The following is a 12,529-nucleotide window of genomic DNA, read 5'->3' as shown; positions in this document are numbered from 1 at the left end:
TTAAGAATAAAGGACTTGACTCAATTAAAATAGACTTCTTTTTGCATTTTATTCAGGGATGTTTTACCTTTCTCTCTCTTTCACTAACAGACACACCTCCCACCTGCTCTCTCTCTCTCTCACTCCCTCTCTCTCTCTCACCTTTCTCTCAGCTACCAGTTTCACTGTTTTCTGTGTATCATCCACTAACCTAAACTAACCAAACCAAAGGATGTTTGCTTGATGATTATCCTCTATAGGCAATGCACGTATAATAAATATTTGATTCCATGAATGATGAATACATTTAAGAATAAAGGAGTTTACTTCACTCAAATGAAAAAGCCTTTTTGCATTTTATTTATTTATTATTATACACATGTGGATGTTTTACCTTTCTCTATTACAGTTTTTCTCAATTGTTTACACACAAATACCGGTACTTGACACACAATGACCACAACATGTAACTCATGCACCAACCCCCTGAACCAATTCTGCTAAACTACAAGCACAATTCCTGCTTTACACTCAAATTGCAGTTCTAAAACACACTTTTTTCAAAACACTACACACAATTCTCTGCATTTGGCACAATTTTCATGAAGAAAATCTCGTTTTCAAAAGGAACACACTGTCATTCAAAATTCTAAAGTCAATTGCCCTACTATGCACACTGACTCATCACATGGGCAAACACCTGTCACACAGTGTAACAATTAGCAATCAGTTGATGCTTTTCATGGCTGGATTCGACATGCTAAGCGATATTTCCCCTGCTGCTTGGCCAGGGCAAACATTGCTTGTGATGTGGATGAGGTGCTGTGGCCAGACCGAAACAGAAGAGAGGATGCAGCATAGTTTTTTTTACTGTAACTGTATACAGTAAATTCCTCTGTTGTTTTGTATGTAGACCACTGTATGTGCAACTTTGTGTTGGTTGGGATGTACACTGTGTACATTGGTTTTGTGGGGAAAATAAAATATATTTGTTACCGTGTATTTGTGTGTTCTGAGTATAAAAACAATATTCTAAAATATTACACACTTCTGTATGTACTGTCTGTAGTAAGTGTAACACTGAACAAAAAAAGGCCTAAGTCATCATGATGAATGGAGAAGAAGTGTTTTCCATTCATCATAGTGTTTTACATTGAGCACATCAGTGTTCAACTGGTTCTTATACATGTCTATTCATATGATGGTTTGTGTGTGTCATTTGAAAACAAAATACCATTTTGAGAAGAAATAACATTGTTTTGAATGTAAAGTTTCATTTTGCAGGAGAATTGAGGGGTTTTGCCCATTGTGTGTGTGTTTTTTGATTTGTGTGTAGACTTCTGAGAGTATGAGGCATGCTTTCAGAAAATGTGTGTAAACAATTGAGAAAAACTGTAAGAGAGAAAGGTAAAACATCCATGAAATTTCACTAACAGACACACCTCCCACCTGCTCTCCCTCCCTCCCTCTCTCTCTCTCTCCCTCTCTCCCTCTCTCTCTCTCCCTCCCTCTCTCTCTCTCTCTCTCCCTCACTTCTCACTCAGCTACCCAAGATGGCGGCAGCCTCCTCCATCCAGCCGCCGCTGGTTCACTCCTCTCTTGCCGGGCAGAGCTCACTTGTTTCCCCGGAGATGGACAGCCCTGAGAGCCGGCAGCAGCCGGAGGATGAGGAGGCGGTAGCGGCAGCGGCGGCCGCAGCGCAGCCTCCAGACCCGGAGATCAGCCTCCGCGACCTGCCGGACCTGGAGCCGGAGGAGATCGAGAAGAGGCTGGCCAAAACTCGCATGGAGCTGAGCAACAGGAGGAAAATCCTCATTAAGAACCTGCCGCCTGACACCACCAACCAGGTACACCAAAAAAACTGATGCAAAAGTAGCGCAGCTCACTCAGTTTACTCAGTTTGCAGTTTTTACGCATGTTGGAGACATATAGTGCGTCTGTGGTGCAAGTTAGTTTAGTTTGCACAGACAGTCGCACTTTTGAAATGTAGGTTTGGTGATGAAGAGTGTGATGCTCTACAGTGACCTTAATTTACCTCTTATAATAAACGATATAAAAGCCACATCTTTATAAGGAACTTGAGTTTTAAAGTGTATTTGAATAGTTCTACCAGGAGGTTTCATTTTAAAATGAATTGTTTGATCACGTTTATAACAGTTCACAAACTGTATATCCTTGCATTGCAAATTGGCAAAATTCTTGATAATAAAACTCACCTGATGCTCTCTACAGTGACCTTAATTTACCTCGTGACCTGCTAATATTCGTAATAAACGATATAAAAGCCACATCTTTATAAGGAACTTTAGTTTTAAAGTTTATTTGAATATTCTACCAGGAGGTTTCATTTTTTTTTTCAAGTTAAATGAAAACAAATAAGCCTAAATAAGTGTGTAATTTTCATTAATGTGAGGAAAGGGGATCCCAAACTAATCTGACATATTTAAAATTAATTGTTTGCATTGCAAATTGGCTGCAAAAGTATTGGTGTAAACACACCTTAAATCATTTTACTGATGTTGATTATCTGAATCTGAGTGTCTGTGTTCCCAAAACAAGGTGACATATTGGTAAATGATTGTGTTTCTGAGTGGGTTCTTGTTAAAACTGTATGGGGCTTGTAGGTTATGTTGCTCTACAGTGACCTTAATTCACCTCGTGTCCTGCTAATATTTATAATAATAAACGATATAAAAGCCACATCTTTATAAGGAACTTTAGTTTTAAAGTTTATTTGAATAGTTCTAGGCAAGGCAGCTTTATTTGTAGAGCACATTTCAGAAACAGGGCAATTCAAAGTGCTTTACATAAACATTCAAGAACATTGTGACAAAAGTGCAAAAGAACATTAAGACATAATTAAAACAGTTAACATAAAAACATTAAAGATTAGAAAATAAAAACAAGCTAAAAATAAAGTGGTGCATTTATTTACCATATTTGGTGCATAAAAACTGAACGCTGCTTCTGCATGTTTAGTTCTGACTCTGGGGGACACTAAGCAGACCTGATCCAGATGACCTGAGAGGTCTGGATGGTTCATAACACAGCACAGGATCAGAAATGTTTACCATTTAGTGCTTTGTAAACCAGCAGAAGTATTTTGAATATCCTACCAGGAGGTTTCATTTTTCTTAAGTTAAATGAAAACAAATAAGCCTAAATAACTCTGTAATTTACATTAATTAGAGGAAAGGGATCCCAAAACAATCTGACATATTTAAAATGAATTGTTTGATCACCTTTATAACAGTTCACAAACTGGCTGCATTGCAAATTGGCTGCAAAATTATTGATGTAAACACACCTTAAATCATTTTACTGGTGTTGATTATCTGAATTAACTTAGTGTCTGTGTACTCCAAAACAATGTGACATGTTGGTAAATGATTGTGTTTCTAAGTTGGTTCTTGTTAAAGCTGCATGGGGCTTGTAGGTTATATTGCTTTCCTTTCCAACAAGAGGAGGTACAGTGGATGACGTCCCTTGCCTCTGTCATTCTTACTTATCCATGCATCTGTTCTTACATCAAAAACTTGTGTTAGATATGACATTGGTTAAGTCAGAAAGCAGGATTTTTTGTTGTTGATGAGGGTGTTTGTTTTCTTATGAACACCAGTTTGGCATTATAGTTAATCCACATCTTCATCTGCCACTACATTTTTGGATATATATATATTCACTGCATTGACATATGTTTTTGCCTTTGTCAGGTACTGTAGCATCTGTTGTGAGTCTGCTTTCTGTTTGTACTTCTTGCAGCATACATTTTAATATTCAACCTGCGCAGTAACAATAAAAAAAAAAATTGTGTTACAGACAATACAATATTGTGCAGTTAAAGTCCTCACACATGCCACTTCTTTTATATAAATATGTTTCGAACAATGTAAACAAGAGTTCCAACTACTTCAGCTGACTCAGATTCCTTCACAGCAGATCAGTCAGTTGATCTGTTATGTTTAATTTACACGCAAGAACTTTGCGTGCATGTTTCTCGTCAAAGACCCCCCCGAGTGACTTCACTGTTTATAACTTGGTTTCTCCCACTCTTTAGTGTCATTCATCACTTGTGTGATGTCTTCAGGGATGTTAGAAAGAGGCACATTGCCTGGAGTTTAGGCTGTCGCTACACTCACACCAGATCAGGCGTTGCGGCGATTAGCGCAGGCCAGGGTTGTGCGGTGGTGTGGGAGTGTCACTTAAATGGCCCGTTTATGTCGTCTGTCCATATCGACAGATAACGAAAACACTTTTACTCTCAATAACTAACCAGGATGCAAGGATTATCAAAACGGTTGGTTTTAAAGTGGTGCACAGGGCCAAATTGAGTGACTACACGTGAAAGATAACGCTACACTCCATGGTGTGATGGTCATGGATCATGCCTGTCTGTGTAATTGGCGGGTTACGTGATTGGCCACTGCAGCGTGACGTTGGGTTGCGTTTCTCCAAAATTTGTCTCCAAAACTGTTCCGACTTTTCGCCACAGGCTGCAGCATCCCCCCGTGGTTCCCACCGCCCCACCGGACTGGCGTTTTTGCCGCAACGCCTGATTTGGTGTGAATGAAGCCTTAGTGTGTTAAGGAGAAAGAGAGGGGGTGTGAAAGAGTGTGACTGCATGGTGTAAGTGAAAAATAAGGAACAGAGGGGAGCGAGAGGATAAGTCACTCGGGTCAGGTGAAGCAACAGAAGTGGAAACTCTCTGTGTATTTTCCACATTATTGATGCGTCAGGACGAGCGTGATATGTTTAGTGAGCTTGAGCAGAGCAGTCGGAGAGCCGAGCTGCACGAAGCCCGCCCTGCTGAACGTGCCACATGAATTCATCCACTTAAAGGAGTAGTTTGGACTCTTTGACATCACGCAGTATGAGTTACTGACTGGTAGTAGTGATACTGTTGAAGCTCAGGCTTCGTCTCTTATGTGTGGCAATATCTCAGCGATCCGGCAGCTTGTCAGAAATGAATGATTAATAAAAACCTTTTAAACATCACAACACTCCAAAATATTGTAACCATCAATAAGAGAGTAAAACATTGCTATGTGTGTTTTTTTTTTTTAATGGTGTGTTTAAAATGCTCCAATTGCTGCGTTCATATCTGTTTGAAAGGCTGCAGAGTTGCTGAGATATGTTCCATCACAGGAGCCTGAACTAATGTCCGTATATCCGTGCTTAAATTATTAGTTTATTATACGATTGACTGGAAGATTTTATTACATAAAAAAGGCAACATTTTCTCATTCAAATTTCTCAAATATAAGGCTGCTTTTCTCTGTTTTATATAATGCAAATTGAATATTCTTGGTTTTTAAACAGTTGGTTGGATAAAAAAAAAAAAGCTATTTGAAAACACCACCTGGGGCTCTAGGAAGTTGCTTGATCTTGTATCCAGTAATATACATAGAGCTGGTGTTGACATTACAGTGTCTTCCGTAAGGGCATAGATTTATGGTGAAGGAAAGTCCTCGTCACTGTCTTATATAACATGTCTGATTGACTCCACAACGCCCAGCCGACTCCATCTCCCATTCCCCTCATACCCGCTGCCCCATTAGTGAACTCTATATCGTGGATTGGATATATGTGCGTGTGAGTGTGTGGAGTCCATGGTGCCATGTGTCAAATATATGGCCCCGCTGACAGTCCTCAGCTCAGAAAGAAATGGGGGGATGGGAACAACGGAGAGGAGAGTGCAATGAGAAAGGAGAGACGGGAAGAGTTGGGTGAGAGGAGAGGAAAGGAAGAAGGGATGAATGTAAAGGAAAGAGAATAGAAAGAGTTGGTTGAGGGACAAGATAGAATGATCGGGATGTGTTCATGCTATCCTCCTCAAATAGGAGCCTTTAATGACTCTTAATGACGGCATTTTATCAAATCAAAGTAGCATTTTACTGAATAAAAATCCACTATTGAATCCAAATCCTTTTGAATCTCTTATTGAATATGATTACATTTAGGTTTCAACATTTTTCAAGTAACTAAAGTTATAAATATCTAAAAACTCAAAGATTCAATTGAGATCTGAGAAGGCACAGACTGCAGTTTTGGGTGGCAGCTTCATTTAATAGGAATGTACCAGGTGTCAATTTTTTTTTTTTTTACAGCTATTGAGGTTTTAAAATGAAAGACGTCATAACCTTAAAAAAGATCCTTGAACAGAATCCTTAATTTGAATAAAGTGATTCATCTGATTGAATGAGTTAGTCTTTTTATATCAAATCAACTTGAATAGTACTCATCACTGTATGCCTCCCAACAGTTTTTTAACCGCAGTGAAAATGTTTTAAACGCCAACTAATACGGATTGAAGCAGAATATTTCGTTCGAAAAAAACATGTAGTGAATTTTGGAAATCATTGCATTTATCTTTTTTCAATACATTTTTTTTTTAAATTTTGGACTTAACAACACTTTGGAGTTATTAGAAATGTTTGTATCACGAGTCTGAAACAATCCTACACATAGTATAATAGCCTTATATTCACTACCGACAACGTTATCTTCACTTAACCTGTGTCTCCTCTGCGCACGCGCGCGCGTGTGTGTGTGTGAAGAAATACCCTTTAAACAGAATAAATTTAATATTTTTTTTTAATTGACAAAATTAAAAAAAGAAGTATATGACGTATTTAAATAAATAATATAACATTGACCCATGATGGAAAAAAAAATATAAGAAGTGGACATAGTCACTGTGACGTCATCCACTGGTTTGTGGACTGCCGTTATGAAGCCTCGAGTTTGACGTTTTGGTCTTCGCCATCTTGTTTTTTTGCAACCAGAAGTGACAGGAGATGGTGGAGCTAAGTAGAACCGAATGCTGAATAAGACATTTTTAGGCGACCAAAAAGGTTACAATTAACTTTCATGAACTGAAAACACACTATGAAAGGGTTTAAGTTCAGAAAAACACGCAGACCGGACAACGCCGTGGTAGCGACCTGTCAATCACAAGGTAGCCACGCCCTAAAGCATCCCCTGCTTTATGGTCTATTTGACTCTAAATAGGACCATAATTTACTAAATGAACATCATGCTGTATTGAAGAAGACTTGAAACTAGCGATTGAGACCATAAACTCATGTTTATAATGTTTACTGAGGTAATAAATCAAGTGAGAAGTAGGGTCATTTTCTCATAGACTTCTATACAATCAGACTTCTTTTTGCAACCAGAGGAGTCGCCCCCTGCTGGCTATTTGAAAGAATGCAAGTTTAAGGCACTTAAGCATTGGCTTCACTTTTCAGATTATTATTAATTATAATTGATATTATATTTATTGAATTTGCTATCAGAACCCATTCCTAGACCAACAACCGTGTTGGAAGTAGCTCTAGTGGGAGTTGAACCCCCAAGTATTGAGCAAGAATTTTGCCCCGCCGATGTTTAATCAAATCCAAGCACGTAGTGTAAAAACATATTTGCAGATTTACTGGAGGGTAAAATAAACGTGTGTGTGTTTGTTGTGTTAGCTTCCAAGGACTTCTGCTAAGTTCTTGAATTATTCAGACTTTCTCGGAAACACACAAAACTTCTGCAAGATGTGCATGTGCACATGTTTATATGTTCCTTTAACACCTTTTGGAACATCAGGCAGTGTGTGTGTCTGTGTGTGTGCAGTTATATTTGCATATGTACAGGTAAACACAAATACATGTAAATGTCACAAAGCAGCGTGTGCCTGAGCTGTTCTCTTTCCACCCACTTCCTGCTCTCGCTTTCCATGCTGTGATGTGTGTGTATGTATGTGTGTGTGTGTCAGTAGCAGATGTTCATGAAATCTGCCCCTCCTGACAGTGGGCAGCCCTCGTCACCTTCATCGCTTACGAGCCTGCGTGCACACATGTTGTTGTGATTTAGCTGTTTATTGTGGCATTAGTCACCTCAAAGTTTTGCAGATGTTTGTGTCGCAATTATCCCGCAGGCGTTCAAAATACACCAGTTTGACTGACTAGTGTTAGTACAACCAGGACGGACCAACAAGTTGATAACAGTCTATTTATTTACTCTCTATATGGCATAACTCATAGCAATGTCTCAGGCATGTTGATGATGATGAACTTTACTCTGACCTCCAATGCCGAGCCATTTGAAATCTTTGACGATGGTGGAGAGGAGGAGGGGGAGTGTTAGGGGTGATCTGGTTAAAATTAATATCAGGATATTAATAAGGGCATGTTTTCAGTATCAATATATATATATATATATATATATATCATGGAAGGGGTGTAAATCACAAGTTTCTTCGCGATGCGATATTATATAAATTCTTTGGACAATGATACAATATTTGCCTGTGATCGATATGAGACAATATAATATGCCCATTTCACACAATCAGTTACATTTATATCAGCTCACAAAAAACAGCTAAAATATGATTTTACAATTGTATTACTGTGCTCTTCCAGACATTTAAATCAAAAACAATCTATTCTTTTTAATAGAAAGTCTAAAAATAGACTGTCGTTCACTATAAAGTGCCACATTTCTCATGTTTAATTGCAAATGTTTTTTTTTATCAGTTAAGAATTTCAAAATAAGGGCGTATCTTAAGGATGATGATATGTATCGATGTTTTCACTTTGCATCGATATATTGAATCGTTGATCATTAGATCAATGGATTGTTACACCCCTATATCACTGTGCAGCAAATGTAAGCATTAAATAATATACATTATACAAACTTAAGTAACTAATTTAGTAGTTTATAACTACCATTTGCTCTGTTATTGATTAATAATATAATTTATATTGATTAACACAGTTTGTCCATGTCATCATCATATGATTCCACTGAAAGACGATACAAGATAGAGGAAGGTCATTGTTGTATGTTAGTGTGAGAGAGAGCAGGTGGAGGAGTGTTTGACCTGTTCAGGATCCTGCTGGTTTCTCTGTTTACTGGAGTCCTGGATCCTCAATGTTCATACAGCAGCAACAACACAGACGACTGGAGTTCGATGCTTTTGATACACAAATTAAGTGAAACCTCAAAACCTCATGATTAAACTGAAGATGCACCTTGTAATCGACTTTGAACAATAAAACGCAGTCAGTGGCAGCTCTGTGGGGGCAAACACCTCAGTAATGAGAGAGGTCAAACACGAATGACAAGCGGAAGCCGTGCCAAGTTCCACTTTTATTACCCGTGAACAAAAAAAGCATACAGTAAATCCGGTAAGCGATGACTAGTCTGATAGATGTCAGTTTCTCTTGCGAGATGCTGATGGCAGAGTCAGAGTTATCAGCATGAGCCCATCCATCCTCCCTCATGTCAAAGGTTTATTTTCATAAATCACTTTCAGGAGTTTTATTCTACCCACGGGGGAACAATAGGATCTGTCATTCTGTCAGGATAAGAAATAAAAAAGAGACACAAATGTGACTATTGTAAGCCTTTATGGAAGACGAAAAGAGAACTTTTTACCCAAAATGCCCTTATTAATCAAGTATACCTGTCAAAAAGTAAAACGCCTCCATTAGCAAGACAGCTTTTAGCAGAAATCAGTTTACAGTATGTAATTTTACAGTTTGTGAAATTCATATGGCATTAAGTGTGATATGTTGACTCAAATGAACAGGAACATCATGTAGTTAATGCAGGGCTGCCGTGATTTATGCATTCAGTTAATCTAGACGTTATTTTGTCATTAATCAGTAAATCGCTTCAGTGTGTGTGAAATGACAAAAGGCCCGTCACAAGTTACCATAATAAGATTTTCCGCTTAAAGCTGCAGGCGGTAACTTTGAGCAAATATAATTAAAAGTTTTTTTTATAAAACTGTCACTATGTCCTTACAGTATGAGACAGATAATCTGTGAAAAAACATCATGTTCCTCTGGCTCAAATTTTTCAGAAACATCTTGTAGTGTACCGTTTAGCTGTAAATGAGAGAGTTTGTGACCCGGCCGCCATGTTGAAAACAGAAACCAAGCACCGCCCACCAGCTGGAAACTTTTCTCATATGTATTTGTATGTTTATATTTATCTATTTATATAGATTTGATCAGCGCTGCCTAGTTTCGCAGTTTGATCGGAGTTCGCGAGTTTCTCGAGCAGTGATTGACAGTTGCTGTAGATACTCGGAGATCCTCGGCTCTGATTGGTTCTTTTCCTTTGGGCACGTTGAAATCTTGCAAATGCCATTAGGAGCACTAGGAGACACAAAGGAAGCTAATTTTTTCACAGATTATCTGTCTCATGCTTTACCTTCAGGATGTAGTGACTGTTTTATAAAAACAACTTTTTATCATATCTGCTCAAAGTTACCGACTGCAGCTTTAATCTGATAAGCAGCCAGTGTGTGTTAGTGTGTTTACTTGCAAATTAATTAAATAAATAAGATAGATACATATATTGACTATCAAAATAATTATTGAATCTGTTGAATTATGAGATTGTTTCAGCACTAGCCAAACGTAACATCGTATTAATGTAATGAAAGTAAACAATTTGAACTCAAGAAGGTCAGTTAACTCTTACATATATCTTGATCAGAACATTATTTTTCCATCACCTTACAGATATTCTAAGTAAAGCTACTACAAAGGTAATGTTTACATTATATTTCGAGTCTGTGTTTATGTAATACTATTTTTCAAGCTACAATACTTAACCAAATGTTTAGTTTAATTCCAGTAACGCAAAGCTTCTTTTGAGAGTTTAAAGTCAGTAATGAAACAAAAATGTGTGTAATGCAAGAACAGAAGAAGGCATTAACCTTTCCACATGCAGCCTGTTGACGTGCGTTGTGCTTTCACTGGCGCCTACGAGTATAAATTGCTACGACAGGCCATTTAGCTTTTATGTCTGAGAGCTTCTCTGCCCGTCTCCACATATCTCTGCGGTTGGAGAGTTGCAGTAAAGTGTAGATTTCTGACATTAATGCAAAGTGCTGTTGTAACAAGCCAAATATAGATGATCATAGAAAGATTTCAGCAGTGTTCAACACCCAGGTACAATATTAATTTTAGGTTGTTTTATCTTCTGATTTACCACATCTCAACACTGTTAAAAAGTGTACACACTGTTGACAAATAAAGCTCTAATACTTCACTGTCATTGTGTACACATTTGAATTTATATTATGTGGCAAATCACACTCTCTCTGCGTACTGCAAGCAAATTATGAATATTCTTGAGTGATGTTTTGACTCGATGTCTGCAGGACTCTGTTGACATGTGAGGAGTGACTGCCGGCTCAGTGGAGAAAATAACCTCCAATCTGAGGCCTGTGGCTTCAGAGCCAGAGCCAAGCAGAGACGGGTGGGTGTGGATGGGGGAGGGAGGTGGGGTCACAGCAGAATCGGTCCTGTCTCAGGGCAAGCCACCTGCTTCCCTCAGCCCACTGGTTCTGTCCTTTCTAAAAATCAACCAGCTTCTCTATGAAATAAGTGAAATGAAGGAAGCAACAGAATATGGAAGTGACATGGAAAACTCCAAACTTCCCACATGAAATACAAAGATAGTGCCTCCCCCCCACGCCCCACAACAAATTAAGTCTCAATGGGTAATTTCACCCTCTCTAATCGGTGTCTTGGTGATTTTGAATATTGTTTTATTGAGGCGTTATTAAGACATAAAAGGAAATCTATTTTGAGACCTGTTTCCTTTGATTGAGTCAATTACACGTAATGACTGCTTATAGGTTGTGCCGCCCACGCTTCCCCCCATTTTTACCAAAATTTTGATATTCTGACTTCAGTAACTGATAAAGGTGGTAGCGAATGGGACACTGAGCTCTAGGCTTCAACATATTTATTCAGAATAATTATTCATGAATACTGGTATGAATGCTAAGGCAAAGCTCCACTGGAAAAGCATTTTGTCATTTATTTCATAGGATGATGAATGATATATATTTGTCTATATAATTAAAGGTAAGATTGGTAGTATTTGTTGAAATTCTCGTTACATCCCGACAGCAATCAATTAATCAAATGCTGTGACAAAAAAAGAGAAAAATATTGTATCTGTGGATGTTGCATGACTGTAATAATCCGGTCCAATCATTTAATCTGGCCCCATTATAATGATTGGACGGGCTACCTGCCTGTGTACATAACTACCTGCCTGTGCACTCATTGCATGTCACTAGAGTCTTCCACAAGCTGCTTGCTCGACAGCTGTGAGTACAAACAATAGCCATGTTTACGTTCATTATGATATGTTCATGTTCATAATGATATTTTTGGGAGAGTGGCTTTGGAGGGAGTCCTGAAGGGATGGACTGTCAGTGTTGCCGACTTGGCGACTTTCTCGCTAGATTTAGTGACTTTTGGAGCTTGTGCTGCTACTTTCATTGGAAAAGAGTTGACAACACTGGGCTGGGTTTTTCAGTTGGATCATTTTTAAAATGTAGTGTATTCTTGCTAGTTGCTCAGCATTACCGATCCTACCTTTAATATATGGGCAACGTTTCAGGCCCAAATTGCAGACTTCTGCATGCAGTACCATTAGGCTACTTCTCCTGCCTGAAAGGTGCTTAGTATCTACTAACTATGGACCTCTTCAACGGGATTGCATTGCTAGGCAACAGCTT

General features: G+C 38.5%; 1 protein-coding gene across 1 annotated transcript in view; it reads left to right on the top strand.

The window, feature by feature from the left end:
- Positions 1-1,492: 1,492 nt before the first annotated feature.
- The window catches only part of raver2 (ribonucleoprotein, PTB-binding 2), a 96,326-nt gene continuing 85,289 nt past the window's right edge, over positions 1,493-12,529 (top strand). The window contains exon 1 of the mRNA XM_037770344.1: positions 1,493-1,826. Within this exon, the coding sequence (XP_037626272.1) occupies positions 1,533-1,826 (294 nt within the window). The 5' untranslated portion in view covers positions 1,493-1,532. The remainder of the gene's footprint in view (positions 1,827-12,529) is intronic.

Source organism: Sebastes umbrosus, chromosome 5 (assembly GCF_015220745.1).
Source record: "Sebastes umbrosus isolate fSebUmb1 chromosome 5, fSebUmb1.pri, whole genome shotgun sequence".
NCBI classification, from domain to species: Eukaryota; Metazoa; Chordata; class Actinopteri; order Perciformes; family Sebastidae; genus Sebastes; species Sebastes umbrosus.
Note: the sequence above shows the minus strand (reverse complement) of the source record. Positions and strands in the feature narration are given on the sequence as shown.